The 22,645-nt window shown below is 47.5% G+C and overlaps 2 protein-coding genes across 4 annotated transcripts in view; one reads left to right on the plus strand and one right to left on the minus strand.

Annotated features, from left to right (window-relative positions):
- Positions 1 to 14,958, plus strand: part of DIAPH1 (diaphanous-related formin 1) — a 173,711-nt gene extending 158,753 nt beyond the window's left edge. For both annotated transcript variants that reach the window (XM_006891133.1, XM_006891132.1), the window contains 5 exons: positions 271 to 395; positions 1,336 to 1,500; positions 1,624 to 1,759; positions 3,610 to 3,696; positions 13,885 to 14,958. In XM_006891133.1, coding sequence (XP_006891195.1) covers positions 271 to 395; positions 1,336 to 1,500; positions 1,624 to 1,759; positions 3,610 to 3,696; positions 13,885 to 14,033 — 662 coding nt within the window. In that variant the 3' untranslated portion in view covers positions 14,034 to 14,958. The remainder of the gene's footprint in view (positions 1 to 270; positions 396 to 1,335; positions 1,501 to 1,623; positions 1,760 to 3,609; positions 3,697 to 13,884) is intronic.
- Positions 14,959 to 19,404: 4,446 nt separating this feature from the next.
- The window catches only part of LOC102848146 (protocadherin gamma-C5-like), a 32,059-nt gene continuing 28,818 nt past the window's right edge, over positions 19,405 to 22,645 (minus strand). For both annotated transcript variants that reach the window (XM_006891135.1, XM_006891134.1), the window contains exon 4: positions 19,405 to 19,631. In XM_006891135.1, coding sequence (XP_006891197.1) covers positions 19,405 to 19,631 — 227 coding nt within the window. The remainder of the gene's footprint in view (positions 19,632 to 22,645) is intronic.

Here is a 22,645-nt window from a genome sequence, read left to right on the forward strand (position 1 = left end):
AGCCAGTTAGTTTCTTCCCATCTTTTTTAAAAACAGCTGGTTTGCATGTATCTGCCCAGCCATTTAATTTTTGTATATGTCTCCTTCCTCTGAAATTATGTTCTTTAATATCTATGAGACTGTGACCCCATGGACTTCTAGAAGGGAACTAAAAAGATTAAATACCAGAATGTGTGTGCAGACCAAGTGGTGACCCAAAGGGTGGAAGCCAGAGGGTCTTGAGGCTGGGATTAGTAAACAGTTGCTCTCTGTTTTTCATGTTTTCTTTAGTTTCCGCTGAGAACTTGCAAAAGAATCTAGATCAGATGAAGAAACAAATTTCTGATGTGGAGCGTGATGTTCAGAATTTCCCAGCTGCCACAGATGAGAAAGACAAGTTTGTTGAAAAAATGACCATATCCTTTCTCGCAATAAGGAAACTGAGTACGAGGCAGAAAAGAGGTCTTCATATGCAGAAAAGGGAAACATTGATTTCTCCAGCACCAAAAATAACTGCTAAAAAACGACAGGTGTTCTCTCGGGCCAGGCCGACCCTCACTGTTTTCCTTATTCAGAAAACATAGGTTGGCCTAACAAAACTCAGGCTTAAGAAAAACCGTTGGAGGGGAAAGAAAACTGCCCATGGGGAGTAAATAGAATAGATCTCATGAGATCTTTTTTCCCTTTTAACTTTTTTCCTTTTCTTAAATACCTAGTTATTGAACACATTCTCATTTTGGGATCAGATGAAGTAAATAAAAGAGCAAATAAAATCTCCCTCAGTCATCCTCTAACATCTCCACTGCAAACAGACATACACCCTTCTTCCCCTTCCCAAAGACTTTTTTCTGATTTGTGCTTCATGAATTTATTTTAAATGTTTTTGTACTGTATAACTTTTTTCACATTTTGTTAGTCATCTTAGTTCCCCTAGTGGTATATACAGAACATCTTCTTTCTTAACTTTTTTTCTTTTCCTTTTTTAAGTGTGGGGAGTCTTAGTGCCATCGTGAATAACGTAGAGGCTGCTGATCAAAAGGCCCAGCAGTCAAACCTACCCACCATTCCTCAGGAGATAAACAGACCACCTTCTCCTGTAAAGTGTACAGCCTTGGAGACCCTTGGAGGGTCACTGTGAATCAGGACTAACTCCTTGGCAGTGGATTTGGGTTTTGTTGTTGTCTTTATATTTCACAGATGTATCATATTTTATTGCTCACCATCTGTCTATTTTGATTATTCCTATTTGTTCTGTTTTTACTGTTATAAGCAGTGCTATATGAGCATGGTTGTATGTACCAGCATGCGTCTCTTTGAATCTTTCTCTGGTCCTGGTCCTTTACTCCTTGGCTGCACAGCTTCGTGAAAGATGCACAGGAACAGTATAACAAGCTTCGAATGATGCACTCTAACATGGAGACCCTCTATAAAGAGCTGGGAGAGTACTTCCTCTTTGACCCCAAGAAGGTGTCTGTGGAAGAATTCTTCATGGACCTGCACAACTTTAGGAATATGTTTTTGGTAAACAGAGTGCCTGTGACTGAATCTTTTTGTGGGCGTTTTTCACTCATACTGGTGAGAGTGTGTGGAGGGGGGTTGTGCATTTCTGTGTGTTAATTTTGCATCCCCCCCCCCACACCCCAGCAAGCAGTCAAGGAGAACCAGAAGCGGCGGGAGACGGAGGAGAAGATGCGGCGAGCAAAATTAGCCAAGGAGAAAGCAGAGAAGGAACGGTTGGAGAAGCAGCAGAAAAGAGAGCAACTCATAGACATGAATGCAGGTAGGACGTGAAGAAAGGTAGATGAGTTGAGACAGGAACATGTCGAAGGCTTCTTTGTCTAGAATTTAGAGGCCAGAGAGAATAGTTTATATCTGAGCTCAACTCCTGGCAAATAATTTTTGGCAGCCTTCTACTTTTAATATCCTGGTGCTGGACCTTAACCCCATATCCATTAAGTGTGTGCTCTTGTTTTCCATGCAAAACCTTTTTTTCTATTTTACTGGTTCTTGTATTATGTCTCATATCCCTAGTGATTTTCATATTGTAACACACACTCCTGCCGCCTTTCCAAAGGTTTTTCTCAGACTTACTATCATTCCCTCTACTGAGCCTTTCTTTTTTTTCCCTAAAAATGTTTTCCTAGACCCTTTCCCATCTTTTAGTGATGACTTGTCCTCCCTTTCCATCTCTTGCTCGCAGTAGTGTGTCTCCAGTGTCCTAGTGCATTTGTACACTACCAAATTGTAAATGGGCTGGCCCTGGGGGGTGGGGAAGGGAATGGAGCAGGCCACACTTTTCTTTCTCCAGCAAAATCTCTGTTTCACTCCCAGAAGCATGTCTTTGTTGAAACATATGGCCTCAATTACTGGCCCTGTGTTTCCTGTCTCTGCTGCTTTCCTGCTGCTGATTCCCTGCCCCCCTCTCACTGATTGCTCTCTCTGGGCAGCGGAAACACAGCATGCATTGCCCAGGGCACTGAGCCGATGCCACTCTCCCTGACCTGAGAAGCCATGAGTCAGAGCATCTGCTGAGTAGAAAAGAGATGGTCTACTGGAGCACCTCTTGCATCCCGAGTCTTTGCTATGGCAATTCCTGTTGTGCCTCCATAGACCAGGAACTCAAGCTTGCCAGAAGCAGCCTACATTTCTTTCTTTTCTTGGAAGCAATTACCCTGTCCTTAACCCAGCCCCAGACTTTGTCCTAGTAATCCCGTTAAAATAGTTCAAAGCAAGTATTCATCACCTCCTCTCACATCCCAGGTCCCCGGGGGTTTGGCCCCAGACACCGTCTAGGATGCTGTGGGGTAAAGGGAGACCCACCTGGCATGAGGGACCCGGGCTGCACCGCTCAGCAGGTGGCGCAGTGCACCTTGCCCCCGTTGCATTGCGGTGCTGGGCAAGCGCGTGGGGTCGGAATGTGGGTCAGCTGCACTGGTGAGGATTTGCCACCAGGTGGCGTAGTGAACAGTGAGCGCCCGCCTTAAAGCTGGCAGCCAACCAGGTCCTAGGGATTTCACAGTTTTAGATTTCACCACCCTGAGCTGTTGCCATGGAAACCGAGCCTGGTTGGATTAGGGATTCTACATTAACTCTTCGTATTCCAACCAGATGTTTTGTCTTACATAGAACAAACTTGTGTAAAATACAGGCACTGGAGGCTCCACTTAAGTGATATGAAGTGGTCACTCACCTTTTTCCTCAACCCTGCCCTGCCAGAAGCCCTCTCCATGAGAAGTTTATGTATATTGTCATTAAATACCTTAGGATAAAGAAGGCGTGATAGTCCTGATACTCCCTTGTTTTATAATCACACTCTTTTCACTTATCTTGATCTTGGAGTTGAACAGTTACGTGTGCTGGTCCAAATTGGGGTGAGGGGAGGGGATCATTGGACTATGTGGGAAAATATAACCAAGGGTGCTCTAAAAAGTAAGCAAGAAAAGTCCTTGTTTTAATCTTTTCTAAAAAGATACAAGTAGACATGGGCTCCTGAGACTTGACATTGAGCCCTCTTCACCCAGTCACTGCTGGAGAGGGGAAGCTGGGAAACAGCCATGTGTTCATGTGGAGCTGGCTCTTTGACAGGCTGGTCAGGCTAAAAGTTAACGTCTCCATCTTTGTTCACCACAGAGGGTGATGAGACAGGTGTGATGGACAGTCTTCTGGAGGCGCTGCAGTCAGGTGCTGCCTTCCGTCGGAAGAGAGGACCTCGTCAAGGTAAGCGATCACTTGGAGAGCTGGAGACTGAAGACGGGAGGCTCCTCTGCCCCTGGTCCTGCAAGGCTTGGACTGAAGAGCAAGGTGATGTCATAAAGGTTTTTGTTTCTAAAGTGGATCATCTAGCCCTCTTCCTCCCATGTTAGAAAGTGTCTGTTGACTAGGAGAATTAAGGCTTGAGTGACTAATAATAGATTAGTTACAGTTGATTATTGTATTGTGCTCCATTCTTGAAGCAGAAACTTGTAACAAGGGGCCATGCTGTAGGATACACAGTGTGGTGTATGCGTGATGAACAGAAGTGAGCCAAAATACAAAACTACCACAGATTGAGAAAGTACAGAGAAAAATAGTAAGGCTGTCAGCCCTTACTCTCAAAATCACAAGATTTACAACCTCCGAAAACCCACTGGGAGGTCAGCTATGAATATGTTCCAATCCAGTGGCGAATAATAATAATAATAATAATAGGAAGTAAACCATTCTCCTCAGTGTCAGAATGTCAAGGGGCGTCTCAATTGGAGATATGCTGGGAACCATGTTTTCTCAGGAGGAGTGATTCTCTACTATCCTAGCCTTCCCCAACCAGCTCCCCTAAAAACTCTCCTGATCTTCAGAAGATTTAAATGGATTACACTGAGCCAGAGTTTGTTAGAATTATTGGGCTAAGAGGATAGATAATCCAGGCATTAGTATAGGGCAAGATCCCACAAAGAAAATGTACAATGGCCAGGAGATTGGTCCAAAAGAAAACGCAGCCAAGGCTCCCCTCAGATGGGGTTCTCATGTACCTGAGTGTCTAGTGAAAGCACCCTCTAGTTCTAACAGTGACAGTTTCTTTCTTAGGGTGAAGTGTGAGGGGTACAGAACAGGTATCATTAAGCCCCAAGGACCTTTTGTTTTAATTAAAGGTATGCTCCCTATTTTTGGTTGATGAACTCAAAAAGCCTTTTTGATATGAGCTTTACCTAGAGGTTATTGTAAAGACAAGTTAGGCAGTTTGCTTTGACACAGCAGTAGAACCTATGTCAGACCTATGACAGCTTAGAAAGGGGGACCTTAGGAACAAACTCACACTCACTCAGAGTCCTGGCCCAAAGTTGCCAATTTTTCCTAATGAATCTTAATTCATACTCTGAGTAACCAGAGGGAAATTCCCTTGTGAGGGCTTACTGTGCTTGACTTTAGAGCCTTCCCTAAACAGAAGACTCCCTTGTCACAATTCTTGTCCATTGCCTTGCATTGTGTTGGTACAGGCCCTCTAGAAAGGAGAATAGGTAACTGTGATGAGCCAAGAACTTTCTGAGATAAAGAGTTTAGTCTGGTAGCTAGATGGTTATATAGAAAGTATTTAGTATTTCTTTAGTGTTTAGACTTCAGAAGTTGACACTTTGTTTCCTACCTACCATATAAGGCAATGTGGCCTTACATTAAGCAGTCCTAGCCAAATAAACATGGGACAAGGATGGGCAGTCTCCTCCCATGCAATTTCCTGCCTCTGAAAACCTGAAGGGTCAGCTCTGGGTGGGTTCCGACTTGATGGTATACGGCAGGAGCCAAATAAAAGTCTGTTGCATCTCACTGTTTTCCATAACCCACTCAGCTCCTGGTCAGCCAGCATCAGACTTTTTGATGGGGAATTCCCTTTTCAGTCCCTTCCTGTGGAACTAGAATCCCAGATGCTTCCTGTGCACAAACAGCCAGACATCAGTGGTGTCCCCGTGCTGGGGAAGCCCCTTTTTCCGCTTCTTCCCAAAGTGGGAGACCAGGACTAGCAGGCAGGGGATACAGGGACTTTGTTGGAACCTAACCTTTCAGCAGAAGACCAAAATTAGTCAAACTGCAGGTTCTGCTGCCAGAGGAATGAATAGGAGAAGACTTCCCAAAAGACAGTCAAGTGAAAAGAAGGTGAAAATGAAAACTTATGTGTTTTTTAAATTGGTACCAACCATTCTTTCTTTTTTAAATTGGTACCAGCCTTATCGTTCTGCACTCTGGGCTCACTAAACACACCTGAACATATCTAGAGACTGTCTTAACACTGAACATCCCATGGAGGACCAAGAGAATGAACAAATATGTCTTGGAGAGGGTGCAGCTGAAGTGCCCTTTTGAGGCAAGAATGATGAGGCTTCGCCTCACATACTTTGGACATGTTGCTAGGAGGTGCTATTCCTTGGAGAAGGACATGATGCTGGGAAGGGTGGAGGGTCGGCAAAGGAGAGGAAGACCCTCAACCAGGTGGACTGACATGATGACTGCTGCAATGAGCTCTTGTGTGTCAGGAAGTATGAGGATGGCGCAGGATAGAACAGGGTTCAGATATTTTGTTTATAGGGTCACCATGAGTCATACTCAACTTGATGGCACCTGACAACAACAAGGAAAAACCCACCAGAACAACCGTTCTGTTTTTTTAGATCTTGGCACATTCACATTATGTAAAGTGATGTGGCTTTCCATTAAACATTAAGCAGAATGCTGACATTGAAGTAATGTACTAACAGCATAGGATTAGATAGGAATCAAGACCCAAGTTCAGTTCTAGCTGTGATGCTGTTGCCTTAGGTAAGCTCATGTTCCTCACTCAGTTTTCTCTTGCTGAAAGTAAGAAAGGTGGTCTGAAATGGTCTCTTTACAGGTTTGGGGATTGTGTTTATTTCTCCTGAGTGATGGTGATGGGATTAAGAGGTGAAGAGAATAAGGTGGCTGAAGCCAGAACACCCCATTCTCAAAATATAAAGGCTAAGGGGAGCTCTGGTGGCTTAGTGGCAAGAGCTGCACTGCAATCCCAGAGGTACACGGTTCGAATCCACCAGATGCTCTGCCGGAGAAGGAGGAGCAATATCCTCCTGTACCAGTCAGATCTGATTTGACGGTACACGCACACAAAATAATAAAAATAAAAAGTTTAAAAAAAATATAAAGGCTAATGTGGCTGTGGGTTTCCCTCTGTGACCACTGGACATGGCTGTCCCTGGTGGTGATATGATCCTTGTCCCACTGTCCCTGACTGTCCCTGGTGGTGATATGATCACTCCCAGCATACCTGCTATACAAATCTCATTTACTAAGAGGCAGCTGTCCCTATTCAAAGACACACAGCCATTTCCCTAAAATTTAGAGGAATTCTTTTAAAACAAAACAAAACAACAAAAAAAACCAACCAAACTCAACTTCTAGTTTCTGGAGACTTGAGGAAATGACCAGTATACAAAGATCCATTGAGGAGTTAGAAAAGAGTCACTATCAAGGCGAGTTCATTGAAAGCGACTTGAAAACTCCTGTGATCCGCAGGGTGTGGGCGAACAATGATTTGAGTGTCAAGGAGAAGAATCCATGTGATTGTATTACAGTTCCTATTTCAGGCCAATGATTGAGTCAGCTTGTGGTTTTAATGACTCAACTTTATCTCCATGTCTGAATTGTGGCCTCTTGTCCACAGGCCATCTGCTCACTGGGATAAACGTCAAAGGAATTAAAAAAAATGTCTTTCTGCTTTTCCTTCTGCTTACTCCTTCCTAATTTACCTATAAATTCCTACACAAGTAGGAATTAGATCTGGGAAACACTTTAAAAATTAAAGTTCTTTAGTAATTTGCATTAGTGAACTCTGGTGGCTTAGTGGATAGGGAGTAAAGCTGCCAATCCAAAGGCTAGTGGTTCAACTACACCAGCTGCTGCATAGTGGTTCAACTACACCAGCTGCTGCATGGGGGAAAGATGGGCAGTTTTGATTTACAGCCTCTGAAAACCTGCTGAAGAATGAGCTATGAATCACGTCCAACTTGACAGCAGTGAGTTAGTGAATAATTAGTATTATGTTGCCGTGAACTTTTCTGACTCACAAAAATTCTCCAGAACAGGGTAAAACTACCCCATAGGGTTTCCAAGGCTGTAAATCTTCAGGAAACAAATGCCCACGTCTTTCTCCTACTAAAGCAACAGGTGTCTTCCAAACACCATCCTTCCAGTTAGCAGCTGACCACTTGACCACGGTGCCACTAGGGCTTATAGGCAAAGGAACTAAGATCCAGTAGAGCAACTGATTTGTCCAGCTCTACATAGACAGGGAGCTCTCGTGGCTTAGTGGTAAGGAGTTATGCTATCAACTAAAAGGCACGTGGTTCAAATCCTCTGGCTGCTCTGTGAGGAAAAGATCTGCCTCTGAAAACCCTCTGGAGGGTCAGGAGTCAGTTCCCACTGAGTGGTATATAACAGCAGCTACATAGCTAGTTAGGGAGCTCTGGTGGCCTACAGGTGAGAAGCTGTGCTGCAGTCCCAAAGGTATGCAGTTCAAATCCTCCAGCTTCTTTGCAGGAGAAGGATGGGCAGTTTCCGCCCATGCAATTACCTGCCTTTGAAGACAAGCTCAGGCTCAGCTATGGGTCATTTCTAACTTAACAACACACAACAACAACATAGCTAGTTAATTTGAGTGTCAAAACTGTAATCTACTTTTGTGAATCCAAATCTATTAAACTGACCTGAGTGGATAGTGACTCTTCTTTATGGATTAAGTTTTTTTCATACCTTCCAGTAAGGAGAGTCCTACACATGATACAGTTCAGTCTAGAGAAGGTTGATAAGAGTGTGTTTCCTATACTAACACTCACCCTCTCCTCCCTTTTGTAAAAATAGGACAGGAATTCTAATTAGGAGAATCTTCGACAGTAATGAGTTTTGGGGATGGTAATGATTGCCCCATCTGTCCTAGTTTCCTCTTCCCTAAGGACGCTTATTAACAAGAGCATTTCCTCTTTAGTAGTAGTTTCTACTCCGTGTTTTCTAAAAGCCAGAGCCTACAACCATCAAGTCGGTTTGACTCTTGGGGACCTTCAATTGGGTTTCTGAGGCTGAGTCTGCCAATCTTTCTCCCACAGAGTGGCTGGTGGATTCAAGCCACTGACCTTTTGGTTAACAGCACAAGCAACACACTGCATCACTACACCCAGGCTCCTTTTTGCTTTATGAAAGTCCTTTACCGCATCATTGCTCTCATTCAGCTTGCTGATGCAATATAGTTGACTTTGCAGGTGTTTTTTATCCTCACCCTTCCCTAGCTAGTAAAAATCTGTTTTCACAGTTTTTTGATCAGGGTCTCAAGATTGTTTCCTTTCCCCTAGGGTTTTGAGTTTATAACCTTCTGTAATCCCTTGTAGTTAAAATATCCGTTTCTATACCCCTCTGCTTCTAGGTTGCCTCAGCAAGTACCTAAGTTAGAGAAAGGAGGGAGGAGATTTGGGTTTGTTTAATGCAAGCTTCTGAGCATAAATGTGGCAGGTGGATACTAGCCAGGGCTCCCAGGTTCTGCTGGTTCTGTGGCCTTATTCAGCAACACCGTGGTCCACGTCATGTCCAGCCATAGTATGCTTATCTCTGGGATTTAAAATGAAGTTTTTCTTGTCCCCCCAACTTTCATCCACTCTTTTCTTAGTTTTTCTTTTATATTGGTTTACTTCCAAAGTTTGTATACATTGTTTTTCACTCTGGATCTTTCTCATTTCCTTTACTCATCCCTCCCTCTACCCATCAAATTGTGCGACCCTAAGATTTTCTCCCTGCCCATCCTCACCCCTCTGCTCCCACCCTTCTATCCCTGGACATCGTACACATTTGACTAGTTATCTTTCTATTTCTACAATAATGGTCTTATGCAGTATTTGTCCTTATGGGACTGAGTTATCATCCACTCTTGAGAAGTTTTGTTATTCTAGAAAACCTAGAATACTGCTTGATTGGATGCAATAGAATCTTCATTTAGATAATTTTTTTAGTGGGAAAACATACCGCCTTTAAACTCTCTTGACATGTCCTATGTTATATCACATGATGTCTCATTTCCTAGAGTCTGGAGTCAGAAATTACTTCACACATAACATGCAGCAGAGTCACACACAGATACTTACCAAGACTTGGCGTATTTTCTCAACTGCTAGAGACTGAATTGAAAGGAACAGTAAGATGCTATCACGCTGGCGCTCCGCTGGACATGAGAAGCAGCATCCTAGAGAAGAGAGTGCTGCAAAAGGCAGACTAAGGAAGTCTGAAAAAGATTTTGCAGGTGAAGAAAGACGAAGAAAAGGATTATAGCAAAAACATACATGTGTAGATGCCAACACTTTTCTTCATTTCTTAATCACCGAGACAATAAAGCGTTCAGAAACCAAAACGCATGTAAGATGGGAACCTGTCAGAGAAGGAAAACATGCATATTTGCCACTAAAATAAGACACAGAAAAGTGATAAGATTTTACTCTGTCAAAAGTAGAAAATTTGCAAGACCCACAAAACCAAGCAGCCCTGGTGAGCTCCGCTCTCGCTGTCTCGCTGTGGTCTGTACTCACAGCATAATCCCAAAGATTAGGTGCTGTTCTAAGACCTAGAACTGGCTGCACTCGGGCTCTCGGGCAGGGTCTTCACAATCTTTTCTCCTCTTATTAGAGAATCTCTTGTGCCCCTGGGAGGAGGAAGAGGAGGATTCCCAGATGTTGGTAACTACCCTCTGCTGTGTGATAGCACAGAGCTCTGTCGTGACTGCAGGGAGGCTGGCAGCCATGTGAAGCCCAGGGCTCTCATATTATTTAGCGCCGCTTTACCCAGAGCTTTTGGCAAATCTGAAGAAGCGAAAGGGCTCTGGGCCCTTTGTTTACTGGCTGCCTGCTCGTGGTCCTCCGCTGCCATAGCTCTGCAGACTTCTTTAGGAGTGCTGATCTTGTTTCCTTACTGACACACCAGTTAAGCATTGAGCAGCTGCTAACCAGAAAGCCAGTCTCTAAACCCATGAGCCACTGCATGCTAGAATCTGCCTCCATAAAAACTGACAGTCTTGGAAACCCTGTGGCTCAGTTCTGCTGTGTCTCCAGGAGCTTGAGCATGTTAGAGGCCGTGAGGATGGCGCAGGCAGGCTACAGTTCAGATCGCTTGTTCCTGGGGTCACTGTGGGTTGTAGTTGACTCAGAATTGACTCAGGGGCACTGCGTTTGGCTTTTTTTAAGGGCTTTAGACTTTTTTAAAGGTGGCAAAGGTTGCACAAATGATTAAATGCACTGAGTTATCAACTAAAGGGTTAGTTGGCAGTTTGAACCAAGTCTACAAACCAGTTCATCTTGGTTCAGTCATGACTGAGGAAGCAAATTTTTTTTAATTTGTGTTAACTGAAGCAATAATTGCTGTTGTTGTTGTTGTTGTTGTTGTTAGGTGCCATCAGTATGACTCATAGTGACCCTGTGAACAACAGATGTGAACCCTCGTATTCTGTGCCACCCTCATCTTTCTGACATGCTTGAACCTACTGCAACAGACCCTGTTAGTCACTTGTTAAGGGTCTTCCTCTCTTTTGCTGACCCTCCACCTTTCTAAGCATGATGTTCCCTTCCAGGCAATAGCCTCTCCTGGCAGCATGCCCAAAGTATGTGAGATGAAGCTTTGTCGTGTTTGTCTCCAAGGAGCACTCTGGCTACACTCTGTCCAAGACAGATCTGTTTGTTTTTTTAGCAATACTTTTTTCTAACACCACAGCGCAAAGGCTTCGATTCTCCTTCTGTCATCCTTATTCATTGACCAACTATCAGATGCATAGAAAATGATTGAAAAGACCATGACCTGAATCTGATACACCTTTGTCTTCAAACTGGTATCACTGCTCCTCAGTAATTTGAAGAAGTCTCTGACAGCAGATTTGCCCAATACAGTACGTCTCCTAATTTCCTGACTGCTGGTACCAGGGAGTGTTGATTATAAGATGAACTAGTTGACAATTTCAGTCTTTTCTCCCCTTATTATGATGACTAGAATGGGGGGAAGTATGGGTCACGAGCCCTTCTAGAAACCCACTCTCCTAGAGCAGCATGTGGAACTCTAGTGGCTTGTTGTTATGTGCCACTGAGTTGCCTACTACTCAAAGCGACCCTGTATACATAAACTCTGAAACCTGCCCCATCCTGAGCCAATCTCATCATCTCTGACAGACGTAATCCCATGTCTGCAGTCACTGAATCAATCCATCTCATCCAGGGCCTTCCTCTCCTGCACTGTCCCTCCACCCTTCCAAGCATGATGTCCTTCCCAAAGGACTGGTCCCTCCTGGTCATGTGCCCAAAGTATGTGAGACAGAGCTTCAAAATTCTTGCCTCCAGGGAACAGCCTAGTTTCACCCTCTCCAGGACTGACTTGTTTGTTCTCCTGGCAGTCCATGGTATGTTCAACACTCTTCTCCAGCACCACAGCTCAAAGGCATCAATCCTTCTTCTGTCATCCTTAGTTATGGTCCAGCTCTTTGATGCATAGCAAGTAATTGCAAAGACCATGGCCTGTATCAGGTGCACCTTAACTCCAGAGTGACATCGTAGCTCTTCAGGACTCAAGAGAGGTCCCTGGCAGCAAACTTTCCCAGTGCAGTTCTTTTATTTCCTCACTGCTGGTGCCAGTGGTGTTGATTGTGGAGCTTCAAGCAAGCTGAAGTTATTAACAACCTCAGTCTCTTCTCATCTGCCAGTTGGCCCACTGGTAAGAATCTTTTTTTCCTTGATGGGGAGCTTCAATCCATATTGACCTTCTGCAGCAAATACCTCAGGTCCTCATCAAGTTTTGGCATGTAAAGTTGTGTCATATGCATAATGCAGGTTGTTGATGAGTCTTCCACCAATCTTGGTGCCACACTCCTCATAAAGTCCAGCCTCCCAAAGGCACGCAGTTCAAATGCACCAGCTACTCCTCAGAAGAAAGGTGGGCAGTCTCCTCTGACACAGTTAATTGTCTCTGACAACCTACTAAAGGGAAAGCTATGAATCGGTCCTGATTTGATGGTATGTTACAACAGGGCAGCATACAGTTACATAGCAACCAAATCTCTTACTTAAAGAGAGGGAAACAGGGGGAGCTCTGGTGGCCTAGTGGAAAGAAGCTGCAACTACAATCCCAGAGGTGCACGGTTCGAATCCACCAGATGCTCTGCCGGGGAAGGAGGGGCAATCTCCTCCTGTACCAGTCAGATCTGATTTGACGGTACATGCACACAAGAATAATAAAAAATAAAATAAAAAAAAGAGAGGGAAACAGTGGTCCGTGGCTCAAAAATGGTGATGAAGTGCACATATCTAAAATTTACCCTTTAAAAATGTACAGTTAATGTTTTGTTAGTATATTCACAAAGTTTTATAAGCATCTTCACTTTCTGATTCTAGAACATTTTTATCACCCCCAAAAGAAGCTCATTAGCACTCACACCCCACCTTTTCCTCCAGCCCCCGGCAGCCACTAATCTCCGTTCTGTCCCTATGGATTTGCATGTCCTGGCCGTTCTGTACAGATGGAATCACTACCATATGTGCTCCTTTGTTCTGGCTTCTTACACCCCAGGCAGTTCTTTGTGTACATGTGGGCTCTCTGTGCTCCTTCTGGGCCATGGGAAGAGGCAGACAAGAGGCGGGCTCAGCCCCAAGGAGCCATCTTCCTGTTGAGGATACTGGTGCTTGAGTCTCGATTCTATAAATGAATATGAGAATCTCAGTGTTGCTTCAGCAACCAGAGTAGAAACTCGTGGATGGATTGGTTTTTCTCATCTGGAGCATCCCACTCCCCTAGGGCTGTTGGGCCGGGATTCTTGTAGAGGCTTCCTCCCGACCACTCTTGATCCAACTCTGCCTTCCCTGGCTTTTCTTCATCCCCACCCAGCAGACCCCCTATCAAGTCAGGCATTTCTATCACAGCTGCTGCCTTTGACAAGACAGGAGAGAGCTGGATGTGTGGCCATTGGGGGTGGCCGTGTAGGTGGAGCTCTTGGGAGTGGGAGATGCACGGATGTCAGAACGTGCTGTTTTTGCAGGAGTGTTTCCACCCTCCCCAGCCACAACCTGCTGAAGGCCTTCCTCTAGACACAGCCCCCCATACTTGCGGGAGAAAGCAAAGAGCATACTGGGTACTAAGGTTTAGCCTGGTTAATACCAGCAACCCTGTGAGGTGGAAACTGAGGCTTTGAGACTTCATCTTATTTTCATACAAGGAAGCACATCTCTCCTTGGATGTTCTGTGCCTTCCAAGGGCATATTGTACGTGTTCTTGAATCTCCTCCTCTGTGAACTGGACAGACATGTTTGCATGGCTTCAGCTGAATGTCCACTGTAGAATTTGGAATGACTTGGAAATGAGGCTTTCCACAGATGAGATCTCCCCTGTCTTCTCTTGCAGGCAACAAGAACGTCGGAAATGCAGTCACATCTGTGCTAGCTGCGGTGCTGACTAAGGAAGATGATGTTCCTCCCAAGATACATAAGAAGAGTGAGGGAGTCTCCACAATCCTAGAGGAAACCAAGGAGTTGGTTGGCCGTGCGAGCTAAGCCGGGTCCTGTGGCCACAGCAGCTCCGCAGCAGAGGCCCACACTGTCCTGCCTCGCAGCGCGTGCCTGAAGGGTCAAAGGAACGTTGCTCTGGGGTGGCCACTCTCACCACCCTGACCCTGTCTTTCTCTCTGGCCTGCTGCTCCCCATACATCACACACAGCTTCAGCTGCCCGTAGGCCAGGAGGAGAGGCTACTGCGGGGGCTTGAGACCAGTCCAGCCAACCCTGGCTGTTGTATTACCAAAGCAGGGTCCATGTTTTGCTGCCTTAACCCTGACTATTTCTGTTACTCTGAGGCCTTACCTCAGACAAGGCCAAGGCTGCTTCCCTAGCTCCTGACAGTGGGCTTTCCCTAGGTCAGTCTTCTGGATTTGTGCTCTTCTTTTGTGGTTTCTCTGACCCTAAGAACAGCATGGGGCTTGCAAACCTCTGGGCTGTATCCCCCCCCTTCAATGCTGTCACCGCTGCTCGCTCTCTCCCCTCTCCTGGCAGTTATTTATTACAGTGGCGTGGCATTGGGAGCTGCTTCTAAGGAAGGGAGGAACAGATCTCACCCTTACCTTGCCTTCCTAGGAAAGACTTCCCCAAACAAAAAGAATTTGGATCATTTTTCCTGTTCGGTTGTGGCCCAGGACGTAGCCTGTGGCAGGCTGGCAGGGCCTAGAGACAGTGTGGGGCCTGCCCCCCCGCCTGCTACCATGCTTTGCTTTATGCCCTTGCCTTTCTGGACCTCTGCACCAGCCTGCAGGCTGCTGAGCCAAGACCTCTCCTAACCTCCTCCTCAGCACTTCGGGGTGTCTCATCTGGAATATGGGCCACATTGTGACCATCCCAACACCTCACCCTTTTGTGTCTCCAAGGAAATGGGAGGTGGAGCCTCCTGGCTGAGAAATCGTTTTGCAAATGGATCTATTTTTATATGAGATTTTTTTTTAAAGAAAAATATCTCTGCCCTTCTCCCTCTATAATTCAAAAGGCTTTGATGGTAGGTTCCAGAGTCCTGGGGTTTTCCGCCATAGGCATCAATCCTGAACAAGGGCCCTGGATCTTCACCTCAGCCCTCAAGCCTTCCAGACCATTAAGGCCAAGGCAGAATCTCTCCCTGAATCAGTTCTGGGGTAGGAGGAACCTCTCCTGATTGAGCTGGGCCAGGCCTGGGAGTAGCATGAGCTCTGAGACCACAGAGCTTTTAAAAATTTAATATATTTATCAAGCCAAATGTACAAATGCTAACTGGACCCTGGGGAAGTGGGCACAGGGAGGGCCCCCTACAATTGTCCTCCACCCTCTTCTGAACAGTGGGCGGGCCAAACTGTTCAGGAGCCCCGTCATAGGAAGCTCAGAATTTCTGGCTCAGGGTGACATTTTTACTCTTCTTATGTCCCTTTCAGCTTCCCACCTCCAGATAAGTGAAAGAAAATGGCACTGTTAGGGCTTGACCCAGAACTGTAATTGTTAAGAGTAAAGGGGAAACTTAGGTAAGAGGAACAGCAGGAAGGCATGGGGGCTGGGAAAGGGTTCTGGTCGGGGCCAGGCCTGCATGCTTGAGCACGAGGGGGACAGGACGCAGCGGCTCCTTGGGGCTGTTTTCTAGGAGGACTGTGGTACAGGGACCTGTTGGCTCCGTCCTCTACCCTTCTTGCTGACATCTGGGGCTTTGACCCTTTCTTTTTTAATCTACTTTTGCTAAGATGCATTTAATAAAAAAGAAAAAATTTAAAAAGGGACAAAATGCAAAACCTATTTCCCACGCCTCTTGGGCTTCTGGGATGTCATCACCTCCAGTTTGGGTTTGTTTCCAACTGTTAATAAAGCATTGAAACAGCACCACCTTATAGCTGCCTTTGTGGATTTCTGAGTTATTTTCTTTTCCATTTCATTCAGCGTCTTCTGCTCTCTCACACTTTTGATTCATTATCAAAAATTTTACGTACCCATCATGTACCAGGCACTCTGCTTGGGCACAGGGCTACTGAGATGATTAATGGTGGCTCCTGCCCCACTAGAGCTCACCTTAGGACACTGACCTCCAGAAAGGAGTTGACGTTCAGGTCTGTTCTTTGCTCCTCCACGTTGCTGCCTCTTGATGTGAAGGCCTTTTCTTGGACTCATTTTTAACTCCCCATTCCTCAGATGTCAGAGTTTCCTGGCAGTACCAGTGCCTTTTTGGCAAATGGAAACATGTGACTCCCGTTTTCCCGTTCCCACCTCTCATTTAGTGGCCACAGACCACATTCCAGACTGGAAGGGCTTACCCTGGGCCTGAAACCGGAGCCTGCCCAGCAGAGGGCAGAAGCCAGAAACCGTGCTCCAGATGACTTGCTGCTTGAGCCATACTTGTCTCAGCATGTTGTAACCTACACAAAGAATAGACAAGGAGGAGCCTCGAGAAGACCACAAACCCATTTGGGCTCGCACTGGAGCTAGAAATAAAAGCCATTTAAATAGCCTTCCTTGACTAGGAACCTGGGTAGCTGCCTCCCCAAGTATAGCCAGAGGGGTAGGGGGTGGACCGCCTGCCTGCCCCGCGCCACCACCCTGAGCCAGGCATTTCTGGCTCAGTTTAAGCACACAATACCAATTAGGTGGTTAGCAGCTGCTCATGAGCGCTGCCAGTCAACAGTGGTGCCAGGAATAGAACCCAGGCACCACAACGACTCAGAATCCGCTTCCTTCTCCACAACCCTGTGTACCACTCTTCTCCAACTCAAGAAATGCCCCCAGACGTGTACTTGGAAGGGCTAGTTTCCATGACAACCGTTTTCAGGGCGATGAGCTCTGGAAGCCCAGCGACAGCGTTCTGCTGCCCTGCGATTGGGCATCTTCCTGCAGACCCCCGCCCAATGACCCACGTGTTTCTCCCTTCCCCCTGCTCCCTCCACCTCAGTGTTTTCCACAATTTCTAGGCTACAGTAACCATGGAATCCCACCAAGCCCTGGGCCTGGGAGATGGGAGAGCCCAAGAGGGCGGGGAGAGGATGCTGTGTCTGAGGCAGGCAGATTTCCTGCTTGCTCTTTCAGTATCCTTGACCCCCTCCAAGGAACGGATGGGCCCTCCACCTCCTGGCTTCTCTGCAGTTAGGTGAGCCAGAAGGTGAATTCCAGATAGGAAAACAGACCCAAGCTTAAGAATGCCGGGTATTCCCAAAACTATGGGGGTGGAGGCAGCTGCGGAGATGGGCAGAGGAGAAGGGGGGCTAGGTTTTTAGTATGGGGTTTTCTTTTCCTAAGCTAGCTCCCCAGAGGTGATTTCAGTGGAGAGAGCGGGAGGGAAGGGGCGGAACTATGGAAACCTCCTCAGGACCAATGCTGTTTCTGCGTGGCAGCCCACCCCCGCCCGCCCAGGATCGCCTCTTCTGCCTGGAGACAGGCCCCTTAGAACCATAACGGAGACAGCCGCAAGCACGCAACTGCACGACCGCACAGTGGCATTCCGTGCCCCAAATCTCTACGTCCACAACGCACCTACAAGCTGAGGCCACACAAAGGTATACAAAATTCAACTGCACACGCTGACGGCGTAGTGACAGTCATAGAGACTCACAGGCACACACAGCAACATACACACTTCACAAACAGATCAAGACACACTGACACAAACCCCCTGCCTTCCCACCACACCTCAGCTCCTCCCTAACTTACACAGAAACACTCTATATTTCAGAAGAAACCATTTTATTATTTTTTAAAAGGAAAAAAGCCATATAAATATTAGAGTATAAAACTTGCGTGAGACACAGGAAGGAGGTGAGGGGAGCTACGTGACTATGCGAAGAGAAGCACTTATAGGAGTCAGTACAGGGGAGGGGGTCGCCGCAGCGCTTGGACACAGCACAAAACACAGCACAGGGCGGCCGCAGGCAGGTTCGAGGACAGACGGCTGCGCAGAGCCCTCCGCCCGCTGCCCACTCGCCATCACGTAAGAAGCACACCGCACTACACTATTGGCTATTCTACACCAGCCGAGGAAGGGGCTCTACACTATGTAAGGGCTGGGGCGGGGTTCTCACGGACCCCAGGGGTAGAAGGGGGTGGGCGGAGAAAGGTCTATACACAAGGAGGCACTGGGGGACTTTAACCAGGCTCTGGCCACGGGGGGGTGGGCTGGGGGCCTGGACAGTGGCCTTCACAGAGAAGAAATGGCACCTGGCATGGTGAAGGACTTTGGGGAGGACAGGGGCTCTGTGGAGAAGTTCTGATCTGGGCGGAGTTCTGTCCTCTTGGTCCTTGTGCTTGTTTACTTGCTTCTCCAACCAACGGACCAAGCATGGCCTAACTGGACCCTTCCACCAGCAGCATCTCGGAGTACTCAGCACCCACAGAGACCCCTCTGACAGCTCCAGGGGGTCTGGTCTCACACTCTCACAGATTCCTTGAACTGTAATCTCAGTTTACATCCATTGGTTCCAGTACCTCAACCCAAAGTTTGTTTAGTGGGATGAGCCCTATATGTGGGAATAGGGGTTCAGCATGATGCTTGGTTTAGAGTGGCATTTGGGGACCTGGTCAGAGCCATGGGGATATAGAGTCTCCTGTAAGACCCTGTTAACTGATGGGCCGGGCGTTATCCACCCCATCCCCCACCATCCATATACACACCCTTTCCTTCTTCATCTCACCACCCCACAATGTCTTTGAGCATGCAATGGAGAGATATATCTTGCTTGGGGAAGGGTAGGAAAGTCATAGCATGCAGTGGGAACGTCAAACAATGAAAAACAAAAGTCTGGTCCCCAGGGTGTTGGGAAGAGGCTTGGTAGTAAAATGCCTTCCCTAATCCAGCACGCATCAGTACCGTGGGAAAGGTGGCCATGCCCCCCATGCCTGGTCTCGGGCTCTGAAAGGTGAAGGGACTGGCACCAAACCATGCTTTGGGGGAAGTCTGAGAGTTAAAGGAGAGGCCCTCCCAACTCTTCAGAACTCTGAGCCTTTTTAGGTCACCTGGTACCTCAATCCCCCAACCATCTGACTTGAGAGGAGCTGTTGGAGAAGTGGAGTGGAGCAGGGCAAGGAGGAGAGAAGTGGGGATGAATGGCCTGATTGAATTTGGAAGATAGAGGAGGTCAGCTGTAACTGAAGGGGCGTGATAAATGGTTCTTGGATTCTGCACTAACCCCACCATCCCTATGGGCACAGCAATTGATTGGATGGGGGTTCTCAGCAGAACTCCCTTTGCATATTCAACCCCCTGGGGGCAAAAAGGGGGATGTTGACTGGGCACTTATTTCTGTTTCCCAAGGGGAGCATGGCCTTGGCCCCTACCAGCATCGTGGGGATAGCCCTGAAATTCTGAGGCTGGGTTTAGGTAGGGAGAGGCTGGACTGGTTGGGGGGGAGGCTGCCCTTGTGGCTTCAGGCCTGGCCTCCACATTACTTCTTCTCTTTCTTGCCCGATTTCTTCTTGTTGCCATTGCCACTTGCCGGAGCCTTGCCATCTCGCTTGCCAGCTGCGTTGGTCAGTGTGGCATTGCTGCCGGGGATGTAGACGTTCTGGCGGTAGTCAGGCACGTGCTGCAGAGTAAACTGGGGCCCATATCGGGCACTCAGGCCCATGGTGCCAGCGCCCCCTCCCAAGGTGGAGCTCCCGTCAGCAGCTTCTGCAGAGACAGAGGAAGATCCAGGTTAAACTCAGGATCCCCAACAGTTAGAAATGGCAGAATTAACAAATGCCTACCAGGGGTCCTGGGCTCTGCCCATGCTGAGCACTGGGAATACAGTCATCGGAGTAGCCCTTGTCCACAGGGTAATCCAGCTAGAGGCTAAATTCCTCTACTTAAAGCTTCTTCTGTAGATTTGATTCCTCTTTGACCTAATGATACGATCTTCAGCAAGTCTACCTAAGCTTCTTATGCTACCTCAGTTTTCTGATCTGTAAAATAGGTGTAATATTCTCTACTTGTGGTTTTGGTGAAGGTTAAATATGATAATTTGTGTAAAACATCTAGAATAGTGCCTGGTTAGTGTACAAGTGCTCAAGACATGCTAGTTACTATTTGTCTCAGTGCTGAGACACTGGCTGTCAAATCCTCATCCTAGTCCTTCTTAAAGGACTTTTCTAACCTCCCCACACTTGACCACACAGGATCCTAGAGAGCAGAGATCGTTTTACACAGCTTCCCTCCTTCTCTAGGCCTAACAAAAGAGTACCCAGTTAGGTACCCAGGACAGACTCAGAGCTGTCCTCCAGCAGGTTTTCAGGGACTGTAAATCACATAGGAGGAGACTGCTCATCTTTATCCTCGGGAGCAGCTGGTGGATTCTGAACTGCCTGCCTTTGGGTCAGCAGTGCAATTCCTTAACCACTAGACCCAGAGCTCTCTTAGCAGAGAGCAGCATCTATATGCTCTTGCAGGTGTTTATTTTCTAATAGCAAGTGACTGCTTCCTGTGCCAAGTCCCTCTGCTAGATGTTTTACATGTATTATGCCTCTTTATAGAGGAGGCAAGGCTCAGAGAAAGGGGAAGATTTGCCTAAGGCCATACCAATGTACCAGGGAAAGAGTCAGGGCTAGGTGTATTTAAATGCATGCTATGCCACCAGCACCAGTAATGTGGACCCTATCGTGACTCTAAGGTTAAAGAAGTTAGATGATATGAAGGAGGCGTGTTCAGTGAAGCTAAGATGGATGATTCTGTGGACCTGACATCTTGAGTACAACACAGACACAGGATCAGAGTGTTAGAGCATCAGAGAACCTCAGGCACAACGTCCTTTAAAATTACTGTCCAAAGAGACAAATTCTGGCTTTAGCTCAGTATCACCTGGAGCTAGTTAGAAAAGCAGATTCTCCAGGGAGGAAAACATGCAACAACTAATAAATTTTAAAAAAGAAGGAAAAAAAAAAGAAATGCAGATTCTAGGAACCTGCAGTTCAAAGAAAGCATGTACCTTAAAGTTTGAAAAGCACTAGGTACCTACTTCCCAAGGATTACATGGGATGATGTTTCACCCACTGCCCAGGCACTTGATTAGTTGTTGAAATTATTATCATCACCATCATTATCACATAGTGTGTCACTACTTCTACCCCAACACACTCCCAGAGTGACTGGGGAAGAAAATGGCTCCTGGCAGAGTTCACAAAGCTCAGAGCTGGAGGTCCTGATATCTTAGGGTGGGTGATGAGGGTTCAGGGCAGCTTCCACTGCTGAAGGGAGAGCGCCCCTCTGGAAGCCGCCTCTACCCCCATCCCAGACCCTGGAAGCGGACCGAGTGACTAAAGCTGGAGAGGCTGAGTAATCCTGGGACACCAACCAGGGATTGAGAAACAGACAGGAAATATTTTCAAAGAACGGCATGAGGGGGGAGGGGCATGAGAGAGCGACGAACCCGCTCCCTCCGCCCCCACACTCCCGCTCTCCCCCACACTCCGGCTCTCGGATTTCTGTGGCCTCCATTTCCAGCCACAAATCTCCAGATCTGTGGGCCTGGGGGGACGGGGCGGGGAGAAGTCCATTTCCTCGTCTTCTCCAGGCCAGTCTCCTCCCCTAGCTCTTCCATCCTCAGACATTCCTCCGTTTTCCCTAATTAGCTCCAGGAGGGAGCTGGTCCTGGCTACCCCGCCCCCGCCCCTCCTTCCGTCCGCCCCTTCCAGCCTGGGAATGAGGGGAGGACGGGGGCCCTAGATCCTCTTTCAAAGAGCCGGGATTCTGGCGATTTAGGGCCTGGTGGGGAGGCGTCTGAGGCGCCAGCCAGTGAGAGAGATGCCAGTGGCCGCACGGAAGAGAAGAGGGAGGCTGTGGGCGGAAAGGGGAGAAGAGGAAGTGAAGGGCTTAACGGGTTAACTAGAAGCCAGTCCCACCAGGTCCTACAGAAACTCTCGTCCCAGAGAAGTGCCCGAGTGGCTGCAAATGGCAAGGCTGGCTCCTGTCCACGCTGGGGACACAGGCCTGACTGGGGAGCCCTGAGGGGCCTGATGAGAGTGGGGTGGGCCAGGACGAGGAAAGATGTGGCCATCCCGAGTGTGAGAGAGGCTGCGCCGGGGTTGAGCCCCATCAGCTCGGCCTCCGCTCGGCCGTGGATGCGCTCTGGGATTCTGGATGATCTCAAACAAGTCAACTCTGACCTTCCACAGACTCATCTCTAGTGGGCCCTCTCTCCAGTCCCACACACCCACACTGGGCAGAGACTAAGATCTCCTGTTTGTCCTCGGAGAAACAGAAGGGCAGCCAGGAAGAACCTTTTTCTTCTCTTTGCTCTTCTCCTTTTTCCAGCCACTGCTCAGGTAAACTCATCTTCCAGCTCCACCATCGCCCCACCACTGCAACCCGAGGCAGCAGCTCCCAAACAAGCCAAGTTAAACTAGACTGCAGCAGGTTGAGCTGCACACCATCCAGGGCACACCTCCCCCATATGTTTTGTTTTGTTTTTTTTTTTCTTTTTTTTCTTTATTCTTTTCTCCCCCATATGTTTATTTTAAAAACTTCCCAAGTGTCTGAGGCTTTGACTCTTCGGACTCCCCCTCGCAGCTCTACAGGCCTGGCTGGGCTTGAGTCCAGGAGCCTCTCTGGTTCTAGGGCCAGGAAGTGGGTGTGAAAGTGAGAGTAGGAGCCTGACCCTGCCACCCCCACTCCTCCAGTCCCCCCTGGGGCCCAGCCTTAGCCCTGGGTCA

This window comes from Elephantulus edwardii, unplaced genomic scaffold (assembly GCF_000299155.1).
Source record: "Elephantulus edwardii isolate Elephantulus edwardi_28Jun2011 unplaced genomic scaffold, EleEdw1.0 scaffold00095, whole genome shotgun sequence".
In the NCBI taxonomy this organism is placed as follows: Eukaryota; Metazoa; Chordata; class Mammalia; order Macroscelidea; family Macroscelididae; genus Elephantulus; species Elephantulus edwardii.